The sequence below is a fragment of the Perca fluviatilis genome, chromosome 17, assembly GCF_010015445.1.
Source record: "Perca fluviatilis chromosome 17, GENO_Pfluv_1.0, whole genome shotgun sequence".
NCBI classification, from domain to species: Eukaryota; Metazoa; Chordata; class Actinopteri; order Perciformes; family Percidae; genus Perca; species Perca fluviatilis.
In genome coordinates this window covers 35688993-35713820 of record NC_053128.1, presented here as the reverse complement: position 1 = coordinate 35713820, position 24828 = coordinate 35688993, and the positions used below count along the sequence as shown (strand labels likewise).

The 24828-nt window shown below is 40.2% G+C and overlaps 1 protein-coding gene and 1 pseudogene across 3 annotated transcripts in view; one reads left to right on the top strand and one right to left on the bottom strand.

Moving 5' to 3' along the window:
- Nucleotides 1–24004, top strand: part of LOC120545322 (molybdopterin synthase catalytic subunit) — a 346107-nt gene extending 322103 nt beyond the window's left edge. Inside the window, exons 1-3 of one of the 3 annotated variants that reach the window (XM_039779575.1) lie at nucleotides 19123–19138; nucleotides 20796–20940; nucleotides 23823–24004. In XM_039779575.1, coding sequence (XP_039635509.1) covers nucleotides 20823–20940; nucleotides 23823–23983 — 279 coding nt within the window. In that variant the 5' untranslated portion in view covers nucleotides 19123–19138; nucleotides 20796–20822 and the 3' untranslated portion in view covers nucleotides 23984–24004. Of the gene's footprint in view, nucleotides 1–19122; nucleotides 19139–20795; nucleotides 20941–23822 lie in introns of those variants that run through there. The other 2 variants (XM_039779576.1, XM_039779574.1) reach the window with 2 other exon arrangements.
- On the bottom strand, nucleotides 2308–13721 carry LOC120545100 (annotated as a pseudogene).
- Nucleotides 24005–24828: the final 824 nt, after the last annotated feature.

Below are 24828 nucleotides of genomic sequence, written 5' to 3'. Positions count from 1 at the left end.
TAACATCTCAGGCCTTTACACAGCAGGGATGTTTTTATATATATATATATATATATATGAAAGTGCTTATATTATATATATACATATAATATAAGCACTTTCACACAGAACGTGAATATTATTATAATGTTAAGATTTTTTTCTACCGCAGTTCTAACCAAAGAGGGTACCTGTTGCATTGTTTTTTCGACGTGGGGGTCCGTTGATGCAGTTGAAGTTTTGGCCACCCAGGATTGCAGAGTCTGGTGGAGTTTGGTGATGGTGATTTCGGGGCTGTTTCATGTTAAACTCACTTTAACTAAAACTTACAGTAATAATCTGAGCCTGTCAGTCAGGGGCGATTCTAGGGTCAGAGCTTTAGGGGTGCTGAGCACCCAATGAGCCCCACTGCCACCACCCACCCTCTTTTCACACAAAAAACAAAAATATGTCTATTGAAAAAAAACTTTATCATTTTAACATTGGTTTAACTAACTCCAACATCCAGATTTTTTTTCTTTTTTTTTAGACCTTTTCAGAGCACCAGCTTAATTGTGAGAGTTCACACAGACAGCCCCCTGTAACAAACACAAAACCTTCTTCACTCAGCTGGTTTTCCTGGTCGCCGCACATTATTATGAAGAAATGTGGTGAAAAATAATGTTACAAAAAGTAAATGTAATATAGGCTACTTAATGCCAATAAGTTAGTATAGGAGTATGAGTAGTTACTGTTTTGCTTGCCACTATTCTCTATATGTCAATTTATTGTTGTTGTTTCCTCACCTGGTTCTTCCTGCATGCTCTCCCTCTCCCTTTCCCTTTCTCCTTCTCCATCTCCCTCTTTTTCCCTTGGCACTGACAATCATACACAAAAATGTGGTGAAAAATAATGTTACAAAAAGTAAATGTAATATAGGCTACTTAATGCCAATAAGTTAGTATGAGTAATTACTGTTTTGCTTGCCACTATTCTCTATATGTCAATTTATTGTTGTTGTTTCCTCACCTGGATCTTCCTGCATGCTCTCCCTCTCCCCTTCTCCCTCTCGGCACTGACAATCATACACAAATATATTTTAAGCAGGAGAGTTGAGGTCAGTTTGTCATGTCACAAAAATGTTATGGAGACCATTTACAGATTCTAAGGATATGATCAAAAGGCACACAGAGGAGTGTCATTTTAAATGTCTATATCATTATTATTATTGGGCTTAGAAACTTTTTTTAAATCACATATTCCTTTCACAAGAGAAGCTGTATTCTCCATTGTGGGTTTGAAATAAATAAATAAAAAATAAAAGCAGGGGACCATTGCCTAGATACAACAGATAGCTGGTTTGCATTATCTGTTACTTTAGCTTGACACTTTTCAGAAGAACAAAAAAAACAAAAAACAAGACAGAGGTCATTATGGACTGTCCCTAGTCTCTCTCCTGAATCTGTCTTTTTTCTTTTAAAGAACTGTTGTATGTCCATTGCTCACTGGCAGGCCACACACACACACACACACACACACACACACACACACACACAGAGAGAGAGAGAGAGAGAGTAATGCTATGAGTTCAGGAGTTAAGCCTGGTTCAGGTTAAATCCTCTGTGTGTGAGGAATGAATAAATACAGCAAAAGAAAAACATTAAACTTTCTTTTATTGTCTAGTTTGATAGTCAGCCACAACTGAAAAATAAGGCCGGTTCGCGAAATTACGAATCCCACTATGGCCACGCCAAGACCCGCCCTATGCCTTCCTCTGATTGGCTGAGCTAACTGAGGACGACGCACGCTGCCATTCCGCGTATCACGCTGCCCCTGAAGCTATACTGCTGCTTCGGATGACTCTGCAGCGTCAACCAATCAGCGCGTGTCTCTAATGTGTGTGTATTGCAATTCTCCTCAACCAATCAGCGCGCAGCTCATCTAAATATTCACGAGCATACCATATTTGGAAGAAAAGCTGTCGTTCCAAATAGAGCCAAAACACAGGGATGCATAAGGGCCAAAAGAAATAGCACCTGGGCCATTTTCAGCCCAACCAATGTTACATATCCAATTAGGAGACCATAAGGAACAGTGTGAAATACCCTATATAATCATTCTATCACCCCTTTAACGTTATAGAAACCTAAGAAAATGAGCCAGATAAGGCTGATGCTTCACGCAGTAACGTTACAAAAAAACTATAGGGTTGTCGCTCTGGGATGGGCGAGTCTAATGCTGGGAGGGAGAAAAAAAATACAGTATAATCACTACAAAAAAACTAGACAACAACACCACTGATTCAATTGAATCTTTATTCCTACGGTTAGGAAACACACTAAAGGCAGGCTTATCACTCATTTCATCATTATAACATTTTGACTCAGATCAGTAGCCTAATAAACTCTCAGAATTACCATATTGAAAACACAATTCATACAGTAGGCCATATAGTATAGTAGTATTGTTGTATTAGGTTAAGTTATGTTGAATACATGCATACATTAATTAAACACAGGAGTCAAAATGTCATCTTTGACACATATGCTTGCCATTAGTGTTGACTGACCACAGTTAAATTCTTGGTAGTCAGTTATCAGAGAGTGGAAAGGCTTTCATCAACAACTACTTCAACACTAATATACAGTCAACTGGCGGCCCGCGGAATAATAACAATAATCCCAAATTCAGAAAATGTGAAGAGGAAAAAATGAATTTCATTTACAGCACGTAACATTACACAGGTAGAGCACAAACCCAGCCCCCTGTATTTGCATATCTATTCGCAGGCTGGGATTCTGTACAGTTGATGACCCTGTACTACACACTTGTAACTGAACTCACATCAAATGTAAATACAAATACTAAATACAAAAAAATAAAAAATAAATCACATAGCCTACCTAAGTATTTGTATTAGTTCAGGTTTTGTAAAAATAAACAATAGAACCATGAACTGATTGAGCTGAAACAAAACAAACAGATTGAGGTGGAATTTATCAATAACTGATTAAGAGAAATATTACGGACTTGCACGGTAGGGTGCGTGTGTGCACCTAGTGGGTTTTCCCCAGGGAGGTGTTCTCCTGCACACAATGAGAAAGGCTGTGTGGCACAGCTTTTGCTCTTCTGCACTTTGTGTAAGGGTGGTCTTTCCTGGAGCTCTTTGGAGGTCTGCCAGCTCCCAGAGCTCTTCTTCCCCCCAAAGCTGCCTTTCGGCGTGACACCGCCGTTGGTTGCACACCGATCTTAGTGGTCGTTTGCAGAAATCCCCTTGGTGTGGCACGGATCCTAGTAGGCACACAGCTGGTCTTTCCATAGGAGAACAAAGATGACTGGACAGCACTGTCCGTTTACTTTTTTAAAATTGTCCACAAATGACTGAAGAGGTGCCTTGAATGTTGTGTTTTTGAGGATCCCCAAAATGCCATCCAACTCCCTCTCCAAAGTCCCTGTGCCTGGATAGATTTAACAGCAATTGAATTGATTCTTCTGTCTAGTGTTGGTGGCAAGTGAAACAATTGGATCAATCTGAAAAGTTGTGATAAGTTTACTTACTGGGCCCAGCTGATGTGTCGACAGCCTCCTCTTCACCGGACCGGTGGTCATCTGTGATAAAGAAAATAAGCAAGTTTTTCACTGTGATTGTCTTTAGGCATTCTACCGCTATACTTTAGTCTTATGAACACAGTTTTATCATGGCCTTGACTTTTTTTGTGGTTTATGCGCCAATTTATTTTTCTTTAAAGGAACACGCCGACCTATTGGGAATTTAGCTTATTCACCGTAACCGCCAGAGTTAGACAAGTCAGTACATACCCTTCTCATCTCCGTGCGTGCTGTAAAGCTGTCTGACGGCTCCAGCATTAGCTTAGCCTAGCACAGATCCTGCAGGTAACTGGTTCCAACTAGCCTACTGCTCCAAATTGTGACAAAATAACTCCAACATGTTCCTATTTACATGTTGTGATTTAGAGTCACAGCGTGAGGAATAATGAGACGAACGCCATCTTCTAACAGTAAACAAACCAGGAACTATATTCTCAGACAGGCTTGCTGCAAGCATATCACTCCGCCCAAGTACTATATTCTTCCGCCTGAGAATATAGTTCCCGGTTTGTTTACAGTTAGAAGACGGCTGTGTCTCATGTTACGTTGTTTTTTGTACACGCTGTCACTCTATAAATCACAACATGTAAATAGGAACATGTTGGTGTTATTTCATCACTTATTTGGAGCAGTAGGATTACTGGAACCATTCACCTGCATGTTCTGTGATGGGCTGATGCTGCTGGAGCCGTCAGACAGCATTACAGCACGCATGGAGATGAGAAGGGTATGTATCGACTTGTCTAACTCTGGGGGTTACGGTGAATAAGCTAAATTCCCAATAAGTTGGCGTGTTCCTTTAAAGCCAGTTTCACCTGAGATGATCTTCGATGCTGGAGCAAGAGATTCTACATCCATGCACTCTTCTTTTTTGAAAGAAAAAAAAAAAAAACATAACATTATCCATCTTGAATAAAAATGTACTACTTGGTGAAGTTTCAACATACTCAGTCTGAAAGAACATCGTAGTGGTGGAGGGACTTTGTACTCACCCAACACTGACTTTGGCTCAACAGGCTGTTCATAAATCAAGCTTTCAAACCAGTCATCTGGAGTGGTCCCTCCTGTGTACACACACACACACACACACACACACACACACACACACACACAACACACACACACAACACATCAAACTGTACTCCACATCCCATCATGAAGAACAACCACAAGTCACTTACCTGAAGCAATTTCATAGAAGAGCTTCCTGAGATGAGGTGTGCTTGTTAGTGGGAGTGTCTCACTCACACCAAATGTTTGCACCACTGCACTTTGGTGCTTGCAGGGTGCGCCAGTTTTGCCAACAGGGCAGGTGCAGCAGCACAGTCCTGTATTGACGTGGTACCAACCACCAGTTGATGCACTGGGCACCGTAAAATTGACTTCATCCTCCTACATTTTAATGGTAAGGAGGACAAGAAATATATATTAAAATAACAATATTTAAACTGTATATAAACTGTATGATGTACGTATGCAGACACACATATATACATATAGGAGCCATGTATATTATGTTTGTTTATAATTTTCACCTATTACATAACGTAGGACGTCACGGGGCCGGGAGTTGGTCTCACAATAATCAGTCTATTTATACACCTGGACACTTGCATGGTGGTGGCTAGAGAGGGGGTGAGCTTGGGTTTTTGCATTTTCTGTTGACCGCAAGTTTCTTCACATCTACTTGTTGCAGTATTTTTCAGGCAACTGGATTTTTTTTTATTGTTTGTTTTTTTTCAAACTTTCCAATGAACAATAAATCCTTAAAATTCTATCTCAAAGTGGATCTGAATTATTCAAACGGCGCGTCATACAGGTGATTGGGCCTCATTCACCAATATCTTCCTAAGTTTTCTCTTAAATATGTTCTTAAGAAAGTTTCTAAGAAAAGTCTACGTCGGATTCATGACGTGTTCTTAAACAGCAGAATTGTTTGCACCTGTGTTCTTAGGATTGATGAACCACATCTTCATAATTGAAAGCGTGTTGTTCCTAATTAGCATAAGAAAACGCCTCGCAAATTCCCATATAAAAAGGACATGAAGCTTCCTGTGCACCTCCTGGGAAGCGGGAGACTGCTTATTTTTTTATTTAAGTTTATTTGAATACGGACAAGTATGTAACATACACTCATGTTACATACTACAACATTTTAGCCAAAGCTAATTCTCAATGTCAGAGATGGTTGTCTGAGTCCTGGTGGAGAAAGTACTAAATCTCAAGTAAAAGTACAAATAATAAGAGACATATTTACTTTAGTAAAAGTAGAAGGTGTCCACTACCACAAACTTCTTTTAAAAGAAGTTCCTATCCTAATCAGCATAAAACGGAAATGGGTTGTTAGAATTAGGGCTGTGACAATACCACTACCGCGGTGATGACATCACCACCACATTTATTTTATTTTTTTACTTTTTGCTGCCGAAGGTTACAGGAGAACACGTTGTGTGATATTAAATATTTTGAAAGCAACAATCATTGTTTAGTTATCCTCATCAACAGTGTAGTAGCCACATAGTGTTGTTTATGGTCTCCTTGATGTTGTTAGTTGATTACCGTGTTGTGCACTTATATTGTAGGTGGTGGGCGTTTTCATCGCGGTTTGAGCGGAAGTTATAACATATTTGTTTGCTTCACCTGATCACCAGGGGCCTATACCATGAAGCTGGTTTAGGTGGCTAGCCAGCTATGTTTCAGTTTAGTTTCCACCAACCCTGGGTTTTAGGTACTATGAAAGTAGCTCGGCTTTAATCGGTGTTCGTTGCCATGGTATCTTACGCTGCACGGCTAACCTGCTCCGGGGCAGGTTATGTTCTGGATTTGAGATCTCAGTCTAAGTTTGACCAATCAGGTGAGCAAAAAACATATAGGTGACGTAATTAATTCCCAGCTCTGTTCTCTGTTGCAATCATTGCAATGGCTTCACCTTTGCTGCAAAGAAGTGTTTGTGATAAAATATTCACAAAAATAATAAAGGTTGTGATAAATACTCACCACTTTGATTATATTTTTATATTTTGTCTTGATTGCTGCCAAGAACGTTTAGAGTTTGGGTTAGCCGAAAAATCAATTAATATTAATTTTTTAGGTTCAACCAATACATTCACATTTTACAAACATACATATATATATATATATATTATATATATATATATATATATATACACACATTTTCATTTTATTTAATACATTTTTAATATGTTATATATATATTCATAATTTTACATTAATGGCCTATAGAATGTATTTCTTTAACTTAATATAACGCAATCATCAATCTTCCCAGTTTTCTCTTGTTTGGCAGCAGAGAGGTATTACTGCGCTTGAAAATTTTTATATTCTAAATAATTTCTTGCTCCTTGGAAAATTATTGCTCTTCTATCCATATTGAACGTGTTGGTTGTTCGTGCCGATGTCACTCTTTATGTGAGCGGAGTAATCAATTTAAGATCAAAGCCTGAGTTAACAGAGAAGTTGATAAGCTGCGTCATGGTACCAATAAAGCCTGATTGCATCGGTTTGGTTTTGTCAACTCTAAACCAATCCTGCAACCTGAGTTTGTTCAACTACCATCATGGTACAGGCCCTGGTGAGCCTGGGAGCCAACACTTTCTGTTGACCAATGTTGCGGCTGTAGGCGGTCCAACATAGTGCTGCTGCGAGGGACTAAACACTGAGAGATGCATAAACACACTGACGCGCTCAAGGATTGTATTGCAAGGATTTATTCCGCCACACTAACACGCAAATTTCGACTCACAAAGTAACTTTACATTTGGTAACTGCAGTGCTAGTTGTATTTTACGTGTGGAGGAATAAATCATTGCAATACAATCGTGAGCGCGTCAGTGTGTTTATGTATCTCTCGGTGTACTTTGTTGGACCGCTTACAGCCGCAACAGACTGTATTCTCTCCTATTTCAAGAGGTTATGGAGAGAAAAAAAAACTTTGGTTGCAAAGAAGTCGCAACAATACACTTAGCCGGACAATTTTCTGGCAGTCCACATCATCACACTTGGGGGCTGTAAGGTTTTTCACCCGGTTGTTGGCGAAATCAGTGAGGCGGCGGATGTAGTATGCCTCAAACCGAGTGGCTATAAAGTCCACGAGCTGGGTCAGGTTGTATGCCTTCAACCTGTAAAGGACCTTGTCTTTGACAATCTTCATTGCACTTTCAACATAGTTGTTGGTGTTGTTGCCACGGGTTAGCAAATGGACCCGCAAGCACAGTGCCCACTCCTGCCGCCTCCCATACACCTCCAGCAAGTGTTTCATAAAGTTCTTGTGTTTTGATGCCAGGGGATCTGCAGACAGCGTGGCATAGGCTGCAGACAGCTCTTCTGCTGTTCTGGCATACACAAGACCTCTGAATCCATTTAGCAGCTGTGGGCGTTCTTCTTTTTTTATGCCATTATGGCTGTTCCACAGCCATCTCCACATCGCCTGGAGCAGATGAAAGGTGCACAAAAGTATGCTTGCTCCAGGGTAGACAGTGGCAAGTGCCTGTCGCAGAGCTGAACAGTCATCTGTCATGACTGCCTGTGGACCATGGTCTTCGCGCCCAAAGAAAGCACCAGGTGGGAGAAGCCGTTTAAGCAGGGAGATCACAGCTGTTAGAGTGGCTGCACTCTCTGATGTGGTGATCAGCACACCAAGAGGCAGCCCCCCTGCAGCAGAGTGGGTTAGAAAGAGAAAAAGGCGGTGGTTTTGCCTGTCACAATTCCCAGAGGAATCCACAAAGATCATCTCTCCACTCTGTTGTACTCTTGTGTGGACCCGCTGCATTAAAGGTGTGCAAATCGCCACAATCTGCTGGCCATCGATGGTTTGTTCTAGCTGAGCACAGACACAGCCCTGTTCTTCGTTATACCTGGCAAGGCGTTCTTTGAGGTCTATGACCATCTTTTCTCCAGAAGGGGCACCATATGATTTCTGGAATAATTTGTAGTATAACCTGGTGTAACACATAGATCATTGACACAGTTAGGGATACAGCACAAACAGAAAAAGAAAGTAAGAACGCACCCCAGTAGGTTTTTTGTAGTTTCTCCTATGTGGACACCGGTTTGGATGAGCTAACCTGTAGCAGAACTGGACGTCTGGGCATATGGCACGGTCTGCTGCTGCATAGAGGTACTCTTATCCCTCTTCCTCGTGCAGGTCATATTTGATGGTATCGAGAGCAGATGAGGGAGAATGACCTTTCTCAAAGAGCTCAGTCAGCCTTTCAACGGTGACGGCCGACACATCCCTTTTCCTCAGGGCATCGGCGCAAGCAAGGCGATGGTTGTGCTCATTCCTCAAGTTGACATATAGGAGGTAACCCTCTGCCATGTGTCGATCTGACGATCTGTAAACGGCAGAGGAGTGGAACATTAATGACATTGAAGGATACACAAATGCAATAAAATGATCGTACAGAGTGGAAATTTAGACACCGTGCACATAGCTTTATTCTGAATTGTACCTTGACCTCCTATTCTCCATGCTTCTTTTGAGGACAAGAAACAGTGTGGCAGGGCAGTTGGTGTTTCTTGAGTATTTGCCAGATGCGTAGGTTTTATGCTGGCATCTGAGATCAACCTAAACAGTATACAGAAATTAGTAGACCTGCTTGTGGTACTCTTTTTTTTTTTTTTTTTTTTTTTTTTTTTTTTTTTTCATGTATATTCATGCTCCATTTCAGACAAAAACACAAATTGAAAAACTTCTCATTATAGCTCTCCCTGTATACTACCCTTCCACTTCCAAAAGCTATGCTCTACTTACTCTATACACATTGTATCGCCCTGACGCCGGATACGTTCTAGCATTCCTCCATGTTAAAGTGGAGGAATTTTGAAACTCCTCAAGCCATTTCTCCACCTCCTCTTTAGTGGAGAGCTGCACTTTTAAATGGGCTCGAAACTCATCCTCCTTCACACACAGCAGATGTGTGTATCCAGATGGTAAGAGTTTCTGTCATCCAAAATGTCAATGTTAGAAAACTGTTCACTCACAAGGGAGTTTGACCCATTCACGGTTCATGTCACAGAAAAAAGGTGTGCACCTGTCGGAGTCAGAAAGCTTTCCATCCCATTGAATTGTGTGTGTGTGTGTGAATTGATTGAATTGGTGCATGCACCCAACCTTGGCTCTAGATGATCACAAACATTGAAGGGGTCTATGCAGAAAATATGATCATTTGTTTTTAAATCTTAGTCTTAACCATCTATTGCACCTAACCTCAAGCTCCTCCAACTGCTGCACGTTGCCAGGTGTCTGGCAAATATGGCACCATTTAATAGGAGCAGCCATACTGTTCATGGCTAAAAACAAAAAAGAAGATATCTTCAAATGTAAAACCATTAGAAAACAAAGACTGTATAAGCATCACAGTCCATCACAACAGTATGGTGGTAAAAAAAAAGAATACACACATAATTCTTATATAGGTACTGTCTATGCATCCAACAAAGACTTTTTATGCCTTACCTATCCAAGTGCAGTTTGCAGACTGGCTCTGTAACTCTCTATGGGACAGGAAGGTACGGGGTAAATTGCAATACACTAATGAAACAACCAAAACTCTAAACTACATATTGATACCTAAACTAGCCTATATATTAATATCAAACGAGTTTTCGTAGAGACATTTCTGTCAGTGACGCAGCTATCCTGCTAGCGGCTAATAAGCTATGTTGGCTGCTAGCGGCTAATAAGCTATTGTGGCTAACAGAAATGGTGGTGAAGGCTACAGTTGGTGCAAACGATATTAATAAACATCGTTTAGTTGTTTCATTTTTCTTACCGTCATTAGCGTCTCCAGCGTCTCCTTTCTTGAACACATATTTCAAACTGCGCGGGGCCGGCGAATGCTGTGCTGGAGCGCGGGCTGCGCGGCCGCGGCGCGGAGGAACTGGAGGTGACGTGTACGTGTAAGCCAATCAGAGGTAGGCATAGGGCGGGTCTTGGCGTGGCCATAGTGGGATTTGTAATTTTGCGGCCGGTGTTCTGTCGATGTAGCATACTTTGTCAGAATAGCATACCGGAAGTTTAGTTTTATAGCGGGGTCTGTCAATTTGGCCTACTTTGTCAAAACAGCATACCGGTGTTTGTGAAGGGTATGCTGTTTTGATAACCCCTGGTTTAATAAAAATACAGTCTATAAAGGGGTATGCTGTTTTGATAGCCCATTGTTTAATAAAAATACAGTCTATAAAGGGGTATGCTGTTTTGATAACCCCTGGTTTAATAAAAATACAGTCTATAAAGGGGTATGCTGTTTTGATAACCCCTGGTTTAATAAAAATACAGTCTATAAAGGGGTATGCTGTTTGATAACCATTGTTTAATAAAAATACAGTCTATAAAGGGGTATGCTGTTTTGATAACCCCTGGTTTAATAAAAATACAGTCTATAAAGGGGTATGCTGTTTTGATAACCCCTGGTTTAATAAAAATACAGTCTATAAAGGGGTATGCTGTTTTGATAGCCCATTGTTTAATAAAAATACAGTCTATAAAGGGGTATGCTGTTTTGATAACCCCTGGTTTAATAAAAATACAGTCTATAAAGGGGTATGCTGTTTTGATAACCCATGGTTTAATAAAAATACAGTCTATAAAGGGGTATGCTGTTTTGATAACCCCTGGTTTAATAAAAATACAGTCTATAAAGGGGTATGCTGTTTTGATAACCCCTGGTTTAATAAAAATACAGTCTATAAAGGGGTATGCTGTTTTGATAACCCCTGGTTTAATAAAAATACAGTCTATAAAGGGGTATGCTGTTTTGATAACCCATGGTTTAATAAAAATACAGTCTATAAAGGGGTATGCTGTTTTGATAGCCCATGGTTTAATAAAAATACAGTCTATAAAGGGGTATGCTGTTTTGATAGCCCATTGTTTAATAAAAATACAGTCTATAAAGGGGTATGCTGTTTTGATAACCCCTGGTTTAATAAAAATACAGTCTATAAAGGGGTATGCTGTTTTGATAACCCATGGTTTAATAAAAATACAGTCTATAAAGGGGTATGCTGTTTTGATAACCCCTGGTTTAATAAAAATACAGTCTATAAAGGGGTATGCTGTTTTGATAACCCCTGGTTTAATAAAAATACAGTCTATAAAGGGGTATGCTGTTTTGATAGCCCATTGTTTAATAAAAATACAGTCTATAAAGGGGTATGCTGTTTTGATAACCCCTGGTTTAATAAAAATACAGTCTATAAAGGGGTATGCTGTTTTGATAACCCCTGGTTTAATAAAAATACAGTCTATAAAGGGGTATGCTGTTTTGATAGCCCATGGTTTAATAAAAATACAGTCTATAAAGGGGTATGCTGTTTTGATAGCCCCTGGTTTAATAAAAATACAGTCTATAAAGGGGTATGCTGTTTTGATAGCCCATGGTTTAATAAAAATACAGTCTATAAAGGGGTGTGCTGTTTTGATAGCCCATGGTTTAATAAAAATACAGTCTATAAAGGGGTATGCTGTTTTGATAGCCCATGGTTTAATAAAAATACAGTCTATAAAGGGGTGTGCTGTTTTGATAGCCCATTGTTTAATAAAAATACAGTCTATAAAGGGGTATGCTGTTTTGATAGCCCATGGTTTAATAAAAATACAGTCTATAAAGGGGTATGCTGTTTTGATAGCCCATGGTTTAATAAAAATACAGTCTATAAAGGGGTATGCTGTTTTGATAGCCCATGGTTTAATAAAAATACAGTCTATAAAGGGGTATGCTGTTTTGATAGCCCCTGGTTTAATAAAAATACAGTCTATAAAGGGGTATGCTGTTTTGATAGCCCATGGTTTAATAAAAATACAGTCTATAAAGGGGTATGCTGTTTTGATAACCCCTGGTTTAATAAAAATACAGTCTATAAAGGGGTATGCTGTTTTGATAGCCCATTGTTTAATAAAAATACAGTTTATAAAGGGGTATGCTGTTTTGATAGCCCATTGTTTAATAAAAATACAGTTTATAAAGGGGTATGCTGTTTTGATAACCCATGGTTTAATAAAAATACAGTTTATAAAGGGGTATGCTTTAAAAGTCAAACATTACATGGCGCCAAACGCTAGAACCTCGAGTTAACACCAGATTTAACGTTTAACACGACATTACGCGACTTTACAACTCCACTTGCTAAAAATTATATTGAAAACGTCCGTTAACATTTCTTGTGATTGTACAAGGCATGCAATTAGGTAATGTGTAAATAATACACCAGATTTAACGTTTTAACACGACATTACGACTCCACTTGCTAAAAATAATATATTGAAAACGTCTGTCAACATTTCTTGTGATTGTACAAGGCATGCAATTAGGTAATGTGTATATAATATGCGATATAATACACCAACACTTACCGCTTGTAATCTTAGGTATGCTGAAATGATGGTTTAAATTTAACGCATGCGCAATTCCACAAATTTCACTGCTGCGCATGCGCATTAACCGAAGGTATCCCATTCTGATGGGTATGGTGTTCCGTCAGAACACCTGTTCCTATCCGACGGAAGTTAGTGTTGCTATGGTACTGATAAACAAACCTGCTAATTGGTTAGCTAGCAACAGACAACTATTGACATACCGCTATATCACATTTAACCGACCTGACATGTCAACGTCCTGGGCAACTTTACTCCACCCAGCAGGCTTTCTATTTCTATCTGTATAAGAGAGGTCAGAGAGAATCGGACATTCAGACGCTTATCACTCGTTCTAGTCTCTCCGCCATTTTTGTGAGTCGCTTCCGAAGCTTTTCAACGGTGTAGTACGACGTCCGCTGGGGGCGTATTGTGTATTACGGAGCTGATTTCAACTGCCAGTGTGAAGGCGGCGTTATTATAGGTGTACACGTGATTCAGGTACTCACCGATAGGGTGTGTGAGACACAGCTTTGGATCAACGTAGCTAGTTGATTCACAACACTACATAACGGGTTGTCACTCTGCGTGTGTTTCGCGCTGGATGACGGTGGTGCTGAGCGGTGCAGGTACCGGCAGGTACAGAGGAGAAGTAGAAGAAGAAAAGAGGATCATACCATTTGCTGAGCGGGGATGTTTTCATTTTCATCCTTAACACATACATTTTAAACCACAAACTACGGAGTATGTTTTGGACATTATTTAACCTTGTCAAAGACTAACAAAAATGTTAGAATAACAAAATTTCTTACTCCAAGTTTTAGGGGCTAGCCTCGCCCTTGCTGTCAGTGCTTTACTTACATTTAGTTACACCCACCAGACTCCATGTAAATAATCAGGACTTTTATCATCGTAAAACACACTTCATTCAAAGTGGACAGAAACTAAATCAAACTACCAAAAGTTTTGACAGCAGTGTGTTAGCATCTGAACAAAGTGCTGTAGATCCACAGTGTTGGCACATTGTGGTTATATTTATAAAAGTAACTGTGTGCACATCCCACCTTCTGGCAGGTGTAGGACAAATGAAAGTACTTAAAACAAAAAGAAGGTAATGTCCACAACTCTGCTTTAAACTCCCATATTTAATATAAAATGCAAAGTTTCGACCCAACTGGGCCTGAAGAAGACCCAGCTGGGTCGAAACGTTGCATTTTACATTGTGGTTAAAGTCATGGGATAAGTGTGTAGAGTTTTGAAAACTGTGTTCAATAAATGAAAAAACAAACTAGGGTTTGGTCTACATGAACTGCTGCTGTGTAGACTGTTGTTTAGCAATCGAAAAAAAACTAAGTCTCCACATATCACACACACTAGATTAGTTATGGAAGGATTATATATGAACCATGTTACATATTTATTAACTCTCCACATATCACACACACTAGATTAGTTATGGAAGGATTATATATGAACCATGTTACATATTTATTAACTCTCCACATATCACACACACTAGATTAGTTATGGAAGGATTATATATGAACCATGTTACATATTTATTAACTCTCCACATATCACACACACTAGATTAGTTATGGAAGGATTATATATGAACCATGTTACATATTTATTAACTCTCCACATATCACACACACTAGATTAGTTATGGAAGGATTATATATGAACCATATTACATATTTATTAACTCTCCACATATCACACACACTAGATTAGTTATGGAGGGATTATATATGAACCATGTTACATATTTATTAACTCTCCACATATCACACACACTAGATTAGTTATGGAAGGATTATATATGAACCATGTTACATTTTTTTTTTTTTTTTTTTTTTATTAAATATTAATATTTAACAAACAATTAAAAAAAAAAAATAAAATTATATTTTAATTATTATTTTTTATTATTTTTTTTATTAAAAAAAAAAAAAAAAATGATATTGATAGGGGGTGTTTTATAAAAAATATTTAATATTTTTTTTTTTTTAAAAATATAAAAAACACTAGATTAGTTATGGAAGCAGTAACTTAGCGAGGATTGTATCAGAAGTTTCTGGAAATACAATAGACAGGGAGGAACTTCTGATACAATCCTCGCTAAGTTACTGCTTTAGGGCACTCTGAGACAACTTTCTGAAGGCAGAAGAGAAATCCTGTTTTGGCCTGATCTGTGTAGCAGAGTGGTTGATGACTGTAAAAATATGAAGAAAGAACTCAAAATATTAAAACAAAAGTATAAATAGAAGCTGCAGTTTGTAGAAATGGCCTTGTTTGTTTATAATGTCTCACTAAATCTACAGTTTGAGATATAGAACTTAAAATTTGGGAAACAAATATTACTCTGGTCCTAATCATCAAAAAACAAACTGGGTGGACCGATGTTACACACTCCCGTCACAAGATGGCGGCGGGCTCCTTTAAGCTCTGGTTTGGAGCCCGCCCAAAAACAAGGTGAAGAAGAGGAAGAGGAAGAGGAAGGGCCAGTCAGCTGGTAAACAGACAGGAAACTTTCTTCACATGTTCAACAAGCTGCAGACTTCTTCATGACTGCCAAGGTCAGTTTCACTCTGAATACACCAACACGTTGTTTACAGCGGGAAAGAGACGCCAGAGTCCGTTGACATTTCCGCTGACTTAAACAGCGCGCTGCGTGGCGAAGAACGTGACCTGCGTCTCCAGCTAGAGTCAACAAACGTCTGAAAAGGTTGTTTAAGAGGGTCAGATATCAGAAATATGAGCGCCGAATTAAAGCCATGATTATGAGTTAATGAGATGAGTAAGTGTACTTTTTATAGAGAAATATTATGTTGTTAACTAGTAAGAAATGTTTAAATGTGCAGACTTTGGTAGGGAGATTGGCTGCAGCGGGTATATCATGGCTGAGTCCCTCGTGAGAGGCACGAGGAGGCGGTTCTGGACCTTTGACCCAGACCGGTGGTCTACAGGAGAACCCTGTTCCCTGCATTAGAACCAGGACGGTCCGGTTCCACTAACTGAGAAGGGTTGGCAGCCCCTACTGTGTATCTGACAGGTTTATCATCAGGCTCACATCTGACACGTGACCTGTTGAAATAGAATATAATAGAATATATGTTTATATACAGTGTGATATGCAGTGTGGGTTAGTGCACATTATTTGAATATTGCCCAATAGTGGTGATCATATTCAATGAGTAATAGATATTGGACAGTAATGGAATTGAACAGTATCATAAATATTATCAATAGTAGGCTATTAAATATGGGTTTGCTCTCCTCTCCCCTAGCTGTCCTGTTAGATAAAAGGTGGAAAAGCCCCAAAAAATGATTAAAAAAAATTAAATAATAAAAATACCTTTTTTAAAGGAGAAATACAACACAAAAATGCACATTTGCACTATTGCCATATGAAATACTTTCATTTCATTTAATTCATTTTTATTTCGAACAAAACTAAAAATACATGTACACATACAGTATTTATCCATATATACATACACACAAATACACATACACACATACAGTATACATATACACACACACATATATATATATATATATATAATAAAGGTGTGTTTGTAGCAACACACAAAGGAGAAACATGAGTTTATATTTGATTTATTGTAGTTTGGTGTTGATCTTGTTGACTTTATCTGATAAATATGAAATATTAAAGGTCTAAATGTCTCCAGGTGTTGGTATTGATCTTGTTGACTTTATCTGATAAATATGAAATATTAAAGGTCTAAATGTCTCCAGGTGTTGGTGTTGATCTTGTTGACTTTATCTGATAAATATGAAATATTAAAGGTCTAAATGTCTCCAGGTGTTGGTATTGATCTTGTTGACTTTATCTGATAAATATGAAATATTAAAGGTCTAAATGTCTCCAGGTGTTGGTGTTGATCTTGTTGACTTTATCTGATAAATATGAAATATTAAAGGTCTAAATGTCTCCAGGTCTTGGTGTTGATCTTGTTGACTTTATCTGATAAATATGAAATATTAAAGGTCTAAATGTCTCCAGGTGTTGGTGTTGTTCTTCGCTAAGAGCGCCGAGCTGACTGGACTGAAGCAGGAGGAGGCTGTTGCCGTGCCAACACCAATCAGCAGCCGGGACCTTTGGACACTGTTGCTACGGCGACACCCGAGGTACAACGCTCTGCGAAGGTTTTTAACAGGAATAATGACAACACACTAGGGCTGGGGGTAAACAATTATTTATTAATTGTTTATTTGGGCGATTATTAAATCGATTAGTCAACTAATCTAACGACTAATCGGACGATTAATCTAACGATTATTTTTCTGTTGCTCGATTAATAAAAAACATAATGTATCTCAAATAAATACCAAAAACAATCTTAATAATCTTTATTAAACAGTTTTGCACAGCAAAAAATCTGCTTTACACAAAATAAAATAAATACAATTATTTTACTGTTATACAAAATGAAAGGCCAGCCTGTTGACTCTTACAGTACCAACATAAATCTCTCCTGTACAAAGCTACTGCAATCTGCTTGCTACCGTTAGCTAGAGCTAGCAGCTGTACACTTTGGTGGTGCTAGGCTAACCAACGCATCTTAGCTCTCTGTGCACTTTGTTCATGCTATGTTAGTAGCTAATGTTCACGTTAGCTAACGTTAGCTACTAAAGATAGCTATGTTCTGCAGCCATAAGCTAGACATCAACATTAGATGATAACTAACGTTGGCTAAACACAGCTGTCTAGGCGCCAGAAGCTAGCTAACGTTAGCTACTATAGATAGCTGTGTTCTGCAGCCATAAGCTAGCTACCATTCAAGCTAACGTTAGCTAATGATTTAGGGCGAGCTGTTTTTTAGGACTTTTTCTTGTATTTGGGGCTTTGTTGGGAACTCTGTGAGGAGGTTGCTGTTTCGTTCTCCATTCTGCGATGTTTTGGTCTCCCACGTGTGTGTGGCGAGCTGTGCCGAATCCTCGACGCAATTTTGACAACACACAGATACACACAGATACACACAGATACACACAGATACACACAGATACACTGCAAAAAGAGATGTGTTAAAAATGACACAACATGTGTAGTCCCTGAACACACTCACCACATGTGTTAAAATTCTACACGTGTCATTTTTAACACATCTCTTTTTGCAGTGTACAGTTTCCTACATCCATTTTAAATCTCTGTTTTAAGAAATCATTAGTGGGATAAATCCTATATTCATAATTTTAAATTGCATTTCTTTCACCTTTGGCGGGACAGGAAGTTTTAAGTATTTACATCTAATTTTTTTTATTGTCTCGTTACCGAAGTCTTTGAGAATACACTTCAAAAAGAGATGACACAACTCTTGTGTTAAAAATGACACAACATGTAGAATTTTAACACATGTGGTGAGTGTGTTCAGGGACTACACACGTTGTCATTTTTAACACATCTCTTTCTGCAGTGCACACACAGATACGTAACTTTATAACTTAATTTAAGATAAGAGTGTGTCTGTCTGTCTGTCAACTGTGTGTGTGTGTGTGTGTGTGTGTCGACTGTCTGTGTGTGTGTGTCTGTCTGTGTGTGTGTGTGTGTGTGTGTGTGTCTGTCTGTGTGTGTGTGTGTCGACTGTCTGTGTGTGTGTGTGTGTGTGTGTGTGTGTGTGTGTGTGTGTGTGTCTGTGTCTGTCTGTGTGTGTGTGTGTCTGTTGTGTGTGTGTGTGTGTGTGTGTGTGACTGTCTGTGTGTGTGTGTGTGTCTGTGTGTGTGTGTGTGTGTGTGTCGACTGTCTGTGTGTGTGTCTGTCTGTGTGTGTCTGTCTGTGTGTGTGTGTGCGTCTTCTGTGTGTGTGTGTGTGTCGACTTCTGTGTGTGTGTGTGTCTGTGTGTGTGTGTGTGTGTGTGTTGTGTGTGTGTGTGTGTGTCTGTGTGTGTGTGTGTGTGTGTCGACTATCTGTCTGTGTGTGTGCTGTGTGTGTGTGTGTCTGTGTGTGTGTGTGTGTGTGTGTGTTGCGTTGTGTGTGTGTCTGTGTGTGTGTGTTGTGTGTGTGTTTTGTGTTGTGTGTGTGTGTGTGTGTTGTGTGTGTGTGTGTGTGTGTGTGTGTGTGTGTGTGTGTGTGTGTAGACTTGTGCCCAGGATCAGGTGTGGTCCATCTTGCATGCACCAGGTGGTAATGGGAGACGAATGTGTACCTCGCGGAGGCTAGAGTCCCACGTGACCACCAGTCTACATCTATTGATCAGCTCCACACTGTGTGTGTGTGTGTGTGTGTGTGTGTGTGTGTGTGTGTGTGTGTGTGTGTGTGTGTGTGTGTGTGAATATTAATAAATATGAAGTGTGTGTGTGTGTGTGTGTGTGTGTGTGTGTGTGTGTGTGTGTGTGTGAATATGAAGTGTGTGTGTGTGTGTGTGTGTGTATGAAGTGTGTGTGTGTGTGAATATGAATGAATATGAAGTGTGTGTGTGTGTGTGTGTGTGTGAATATGAAGTGTGTGTGTGTGTGTGTGTGTGTGTGTGAATATGAATGAATATGAAGTGTGTGTGTGTGTGTGAATATTAATAAATATGAAGTGTGTGTGTGAATATTAATAAATATGAAGTGTGTGTGTGTGTGTGAATATGAAGTGTGTGTGTGTGTGTATGAATATGAAGTGTGTGTGTGTGTGTGTGAGAATATGAATGAATATGAAGTGTGTGTGTGTGTGTGTGTGTGTGAATATGAAGTGTGTGTGTGTATGAATATGAAGTGTGTGTGTGAATAAATATGAAGTGTGTGAGAATATGAAGTAAGTGTGTGTGTGTGTGTGTGTGTGTGAATGAATATGAAGTGTGTGTGTGTGTGTGTGAATATGAATGAATATGAAGTGTGTGTGTGTGTGTGTGTGTGTGTGTGTGTGTGTGTGTGTAGATATTGAATATGAAGTGTGTGTGTGTGTGTGTGTGTGTGTGAATATATGAATATAGTTGTGTGTGTGTGTGTGTGTGTGTGTGTGTTATGGAATGTTGTGTGTGTGTGTGTGTGTGTGTTGTGGTGTGTGTGTGTGTGTGTGTGTGTGTGTGTGTGTAGAATATGTGAATATAGAAGTGTGTGTGTGAATATGAATTAATATATGTTGTGTGTGTGTGTGTGTGTGTGTGTGAATATGAATGAATATGTAGTGTGTGTGTGTGAATATGATAATATAGTGTGTGTGTGTGTGTGTGTGTGTGTGAATATGAAGTAATATAGTGTGTGTGTGTGTGTGTGAATATGAATGAATATGGAAGTGTGTGTGTGTGTGTGTGTGTGTGTGTGTGTATGTTGTGTGTGTGTGTGTGTGTGTGTGTGTGTGTGTGTGTGTGTGTGTGTGAATGAATGAATATGAAGTGTGTGTGTGTGTGTGAATATGAATAGATAGGTATGTGTGTGTGTGTGTGTGAAGAGTGTAGTGTGTGTGTGTGTGTGTGTGAATATAGAATATATGAAGTTTGTGTGTGTGTTGTGTGTGAATTGATTTTGTGTTTGTGTGTGTGATATTATATAGTGTGTGTGTGTTGTGTGAGTTATGGTGTTTTTTGTAATATGATGAATATGAGTTTTGTTGTGTTGTGTGAATATGAAGTATGAGTGTGTGTGTGTGTGTGTGTGTGTATTGATGGTGTGTGTGTGTTGTGTGTGTGTGTGTGTGTGTGTGTGTGTGTGTGTGTGTGTGTGTGTGTGTGAATATGAATGAATATGAAGTGTGTGTGTGAATATGAATTAATATGAAGTGTGTGTGTGTGTGTGTGTGTGTGAATATGAATGAATATGAAGTGTGTGTGTGTGTGTGTGTGAATATGAATGAATATGAAGTGTGTGTGTGTGTGTGTGTGTGAATATGAATGAATATGAAGTGTGTGTGTGTGTTGTTTCCTCTCAGATGGCCGAGTCGGAGGAGCGGCGAGACGTCTTGAAGCTGAGCCGTGATTGGCTGTCTGTACAGGAAGTGGTGGACACCGTCAGCAGCGCTTCCTGTGGAGCCATTTCTGTTTTTATAGGTTCAGATTTAATTCACTAATATTATTTTTTTATGTCGCCTTTTTGCCATGTTTTTGTCGCCTTTTACGCTGCCACGTATTCACAGCTTTTCTATCTAAATATGACATCATTAAAGGTATAGTGGAGGATTTTCCCAAATTTTAGAAAAGAACCGCCCTCTGTACTTTTTGAAAAAATGCACATGCTCAACCCTCTGCCTGCTCCCGAGAGGGAACGCCTATTAAACGTGTGCACGAGAGTGCACTGTTTACAAGTTGCTGTCGGCATGGCTCATGAAGCTACTTTCAGAAAGAAGATTTGCACTTTTTCACAAACTGGGATGTTTACCGTGTGGTTAGTGACTTGTGCCAGGGCTAGCATCGCTAATCATAGCACACATCAACTTTCACTAGCAGTGATTTTAAAAGGATTTCTCCAAATAGCCAAACTTTACCTGTCGAGTAGAAACTTCACGACTGAGGCATCAGTGGGAAGCCCAACTGCAATGCTTTTAGGCTGCGCCAGCGTGTGAAATATTCTCCCAAAGCTTCAATGCTTCAATGAATGTCTGAACCAGGCTCAAGCTCACCACACATACACACCTGAAAGCTAGGGAGGTAAACATATCACCAGAATGATTGACAACCAGGAGGACCAATAGTCTTGATGATCCACCCGGAAAAAGTAAAATCCTCCACTATACCTTTAAGCTTTTTCATGTTAGGACTTATAAAGCCCATGAGAACCGTGGGGAGTCAACCAACAGCTGCTCCGCTGCCCTGCTGAAAATGTGAAGCAGAAACGCTAAATGTCAGATAACGTCCATAATAACTGGACTTTGGGTTCTATTTTTGACCAGTTTTCCGTGGTTATGAGGAGCAATATTAGAGAGAAATTTGGTAATCATTGTTTACGCATTACATTAAACCTGACCTGCGCGAAGAGAAAAAAACGTATCGTCATTGTACCTCGCACTTCTGGAAAGCGTACCTCAAATGAGTCTCTGTCCCCAGCATATTTCAAACCAAGCTGACGCCCGTGAACGCGGCTGTCCTGGAGCACAATAGACAGACGGTGGCAGATCCCACGACACTTAAATTCAACTAACATGGAGGCTAACAGAGAACAATCAGTGTTGGACCTCCAGTCTGTTGAGATGCCTCTCCAAACGCAGAAACCAAGCGCAATCGCACCATAAAACGTTAAGACACGTTAAGAAAAAAGATCCGTATTTTGCCGTAATCCAATGACATGAAAACAAGTCATCCACAGCGATCAGCAGAGCCACAAACAGAGTCCCGGTGTAGCCAGCAAGGCCTCTACTAGCGCCACATTCACCAGCAGCTCCAAACAGGTGAACCAGGTGAACTTCGCCGTTTAAACAAAGTGGAATAAAACGTATCAAAGTCCAAATCTACACAAAACGCGCATTCAATTAGTAAGCTGACAGCAAATTTATATACATGGCATTTAGGCAACTTTTATTGTAACGTTGGCACGGTAAGATGTCCCGACTAGTGCAACAAATTATTGTTTTTTGCGTCCTGCATATGTGTCGACAATGGTCTCAGGTGAGAGGCAGAGCCCTGAAAACTATTATTTTTACTAAAGCAGTATATGAAATCAGATGTATTACCTATCCCCATTTAGTTGTTTTGTGTTTTTAAAGTATTGATAAAATATCTGGTTATGTCAGAAGTAATTATTCCACTCATTTTTTAAACAATGCAATTACCCGTTTCGGCTACCAGGGGGGGCAGTGCCCCCCCGCAAACTCCGCGCATGTTGAGAACGTCAGTTATGACGGCCCACGGATTAAAACAGTGTCTGGTTGAAATCGGTTCATAATTCCAGTTAATGTGTCGGGCCGGGCCGGGCTCGGTCACAACGTGCACGGGCTCGGGCTGGGTCGGGCTTGATTTTTTGGGCCCAAACGAAGCTCTACCATTGGTCCTCCGATTACATACAAGCTCCTCGGCGCCGCATTTGCGGGACTTGTGTCGCGCTGTAGGGGATTTAAAAAACGTGACGTGAGTGAAGAGCGGTGCCGGGGCTGTGTGTGTGTGTGTGTGTTGTTGTCTGTGTGTGTGTGTGTGTGTGTGTGCGTCTTTGTGTCTTTGTGGGTGTGTGTGTTGGTGTGTCTTTGTGTGTGTGTGTGTTTGTGTGTGTGTCTGTGTGTTGTGTGTGTATGAGGTGTGTGTCTGTGTGTGTGCGTGTCGCGTGTGTGTCTTTGTGTGGGTGTGTGTGGGTGTGTGTGTGTGTCTTTGTGTGTGTGTGTGTGTGTGTGTCTGTCTGTGTGTGTATGTGTATGAGAGTGTGTGTCTGTGTGTGTGTGTGTGTGTCTGTCTGTGTGTGTGTGTGTGTGTATGAGAGTGTGTGTCTGTGTGTGTGCGTGTCTGTGCGTGTGTGTCTTTGTGTGTGTGTGTGTGTGTGTGTGTGTGTGTGTGTGTGTGTGTTGTTGTGCGTGTGTGTCTTTGTTCGTGTTTTTGTTGTTGTTTTGTGTGTGTGTGTGTGTGTTTGTTTGGGTGTGTGTGTGTTTGGTGTGGGTGTGTGTGTGTGTGTGTTTAGAAATAACGTTTGTGTGTGCATTGTGTAGATATTAAGTTGTGTGTGTGTATTAAGCTGTGTATAAATGTGTGTATTAAGTTGTGTATTAAGTTGTGTATAAATGTGTGTATTAAGTTGTGTATTATTTGTGTATAAATGTGTGTATTAAGTTGTGTATTAAGTTGTGTATAAATGTGTGTATTAAGTTGTGTATTATTTGTGTATAAATGTGTGTATTAAGTTGTGTATTAAGTTGTGTATAAATGTGTGTATTAAGTTGTGTATTATTTGTGTATAAATGTGTGTATTAAGTTGTGTATTAAGTTGTGTATTATTTGTGTATAAATGTGTTCAGGAACGACCCGGGAGGACGAGGTTGATGGCAGGAAGGTGATTGGTCTGGAGTACGAGGCATACGAGCCCATGGCCCAATCAGAGTTCAGGAAGCTGTGTGATGACATCAGAGAGCGCTGGCCAACCGTGACGCACGTCTGTGTTCACCACCGGCTCGGGTGAGACTCCGAGCGTGTTGCTATGGTTACCGTGTTGTACCTCCTACGGGGAGACTCTGATGCTAACAAGCCGCTAGCCTCCCGTTAGCATCCCATTGACTCCCGGTACATTCACAGCCGCGATGAGAATAGCTACATCTGAAGTTTAAAGACTCTCTATTTGTCCGTTGTTTATTTCTAAAGAAACCACGACCAATGTATAAAAGCTCCATTACCTTAGTAGCTCGCGTTGGCTCCGTAGCAGGCGCTTTATAACAATAGTTCCGGCTGTCCACTGTCCATTCCATTCCCATGGTCCGTCCATTCCATTCCTTCCCTCCATGGCCGGTCAGCTCCTTCCGCCACTATTCATCCGTTCCGCTCCTTTCCGTTCGTTTCATTCCGTTTCCTGTTTCCATTTCATTCCCTAATTTCCATTTCATTTCATTCCCCATTTTCCCTGGTTTCCCTCTTCCACAGACCACGTTTCCTGTTTCCTGGGGTTTCCTGGGTTTCCTGGGGTTCCTGGGTTTCCTGGTTTGTTCCTGGATCGTTTCGGTTGGATCAATGGGATCCAGTTATCTGTTGTGATATCCAGACCATGTCCGTTCGTCCGTCAGCTGGGTCCATTCCAGTCCACTGTGGATCCAGATCCGTTCGTCTGTGTCCGTCCATCCGTTCCTGGGTTTCCTGGGGTTTCCTGGTTTCCTGCCTGGTTCCTGGGGTTTCCTGGGTTTCCTGGGGCCTGGTTCCTGGGTTTCCTGGGGTTTCCTGGGTTTCCTGGGTTTCCTGGGTTTCAGACCACTGGGTTCCTGGGTTTCCTGGGTTTTGCCACTGCATTGCTACCCCATATGTGGTATCTAGCAATCT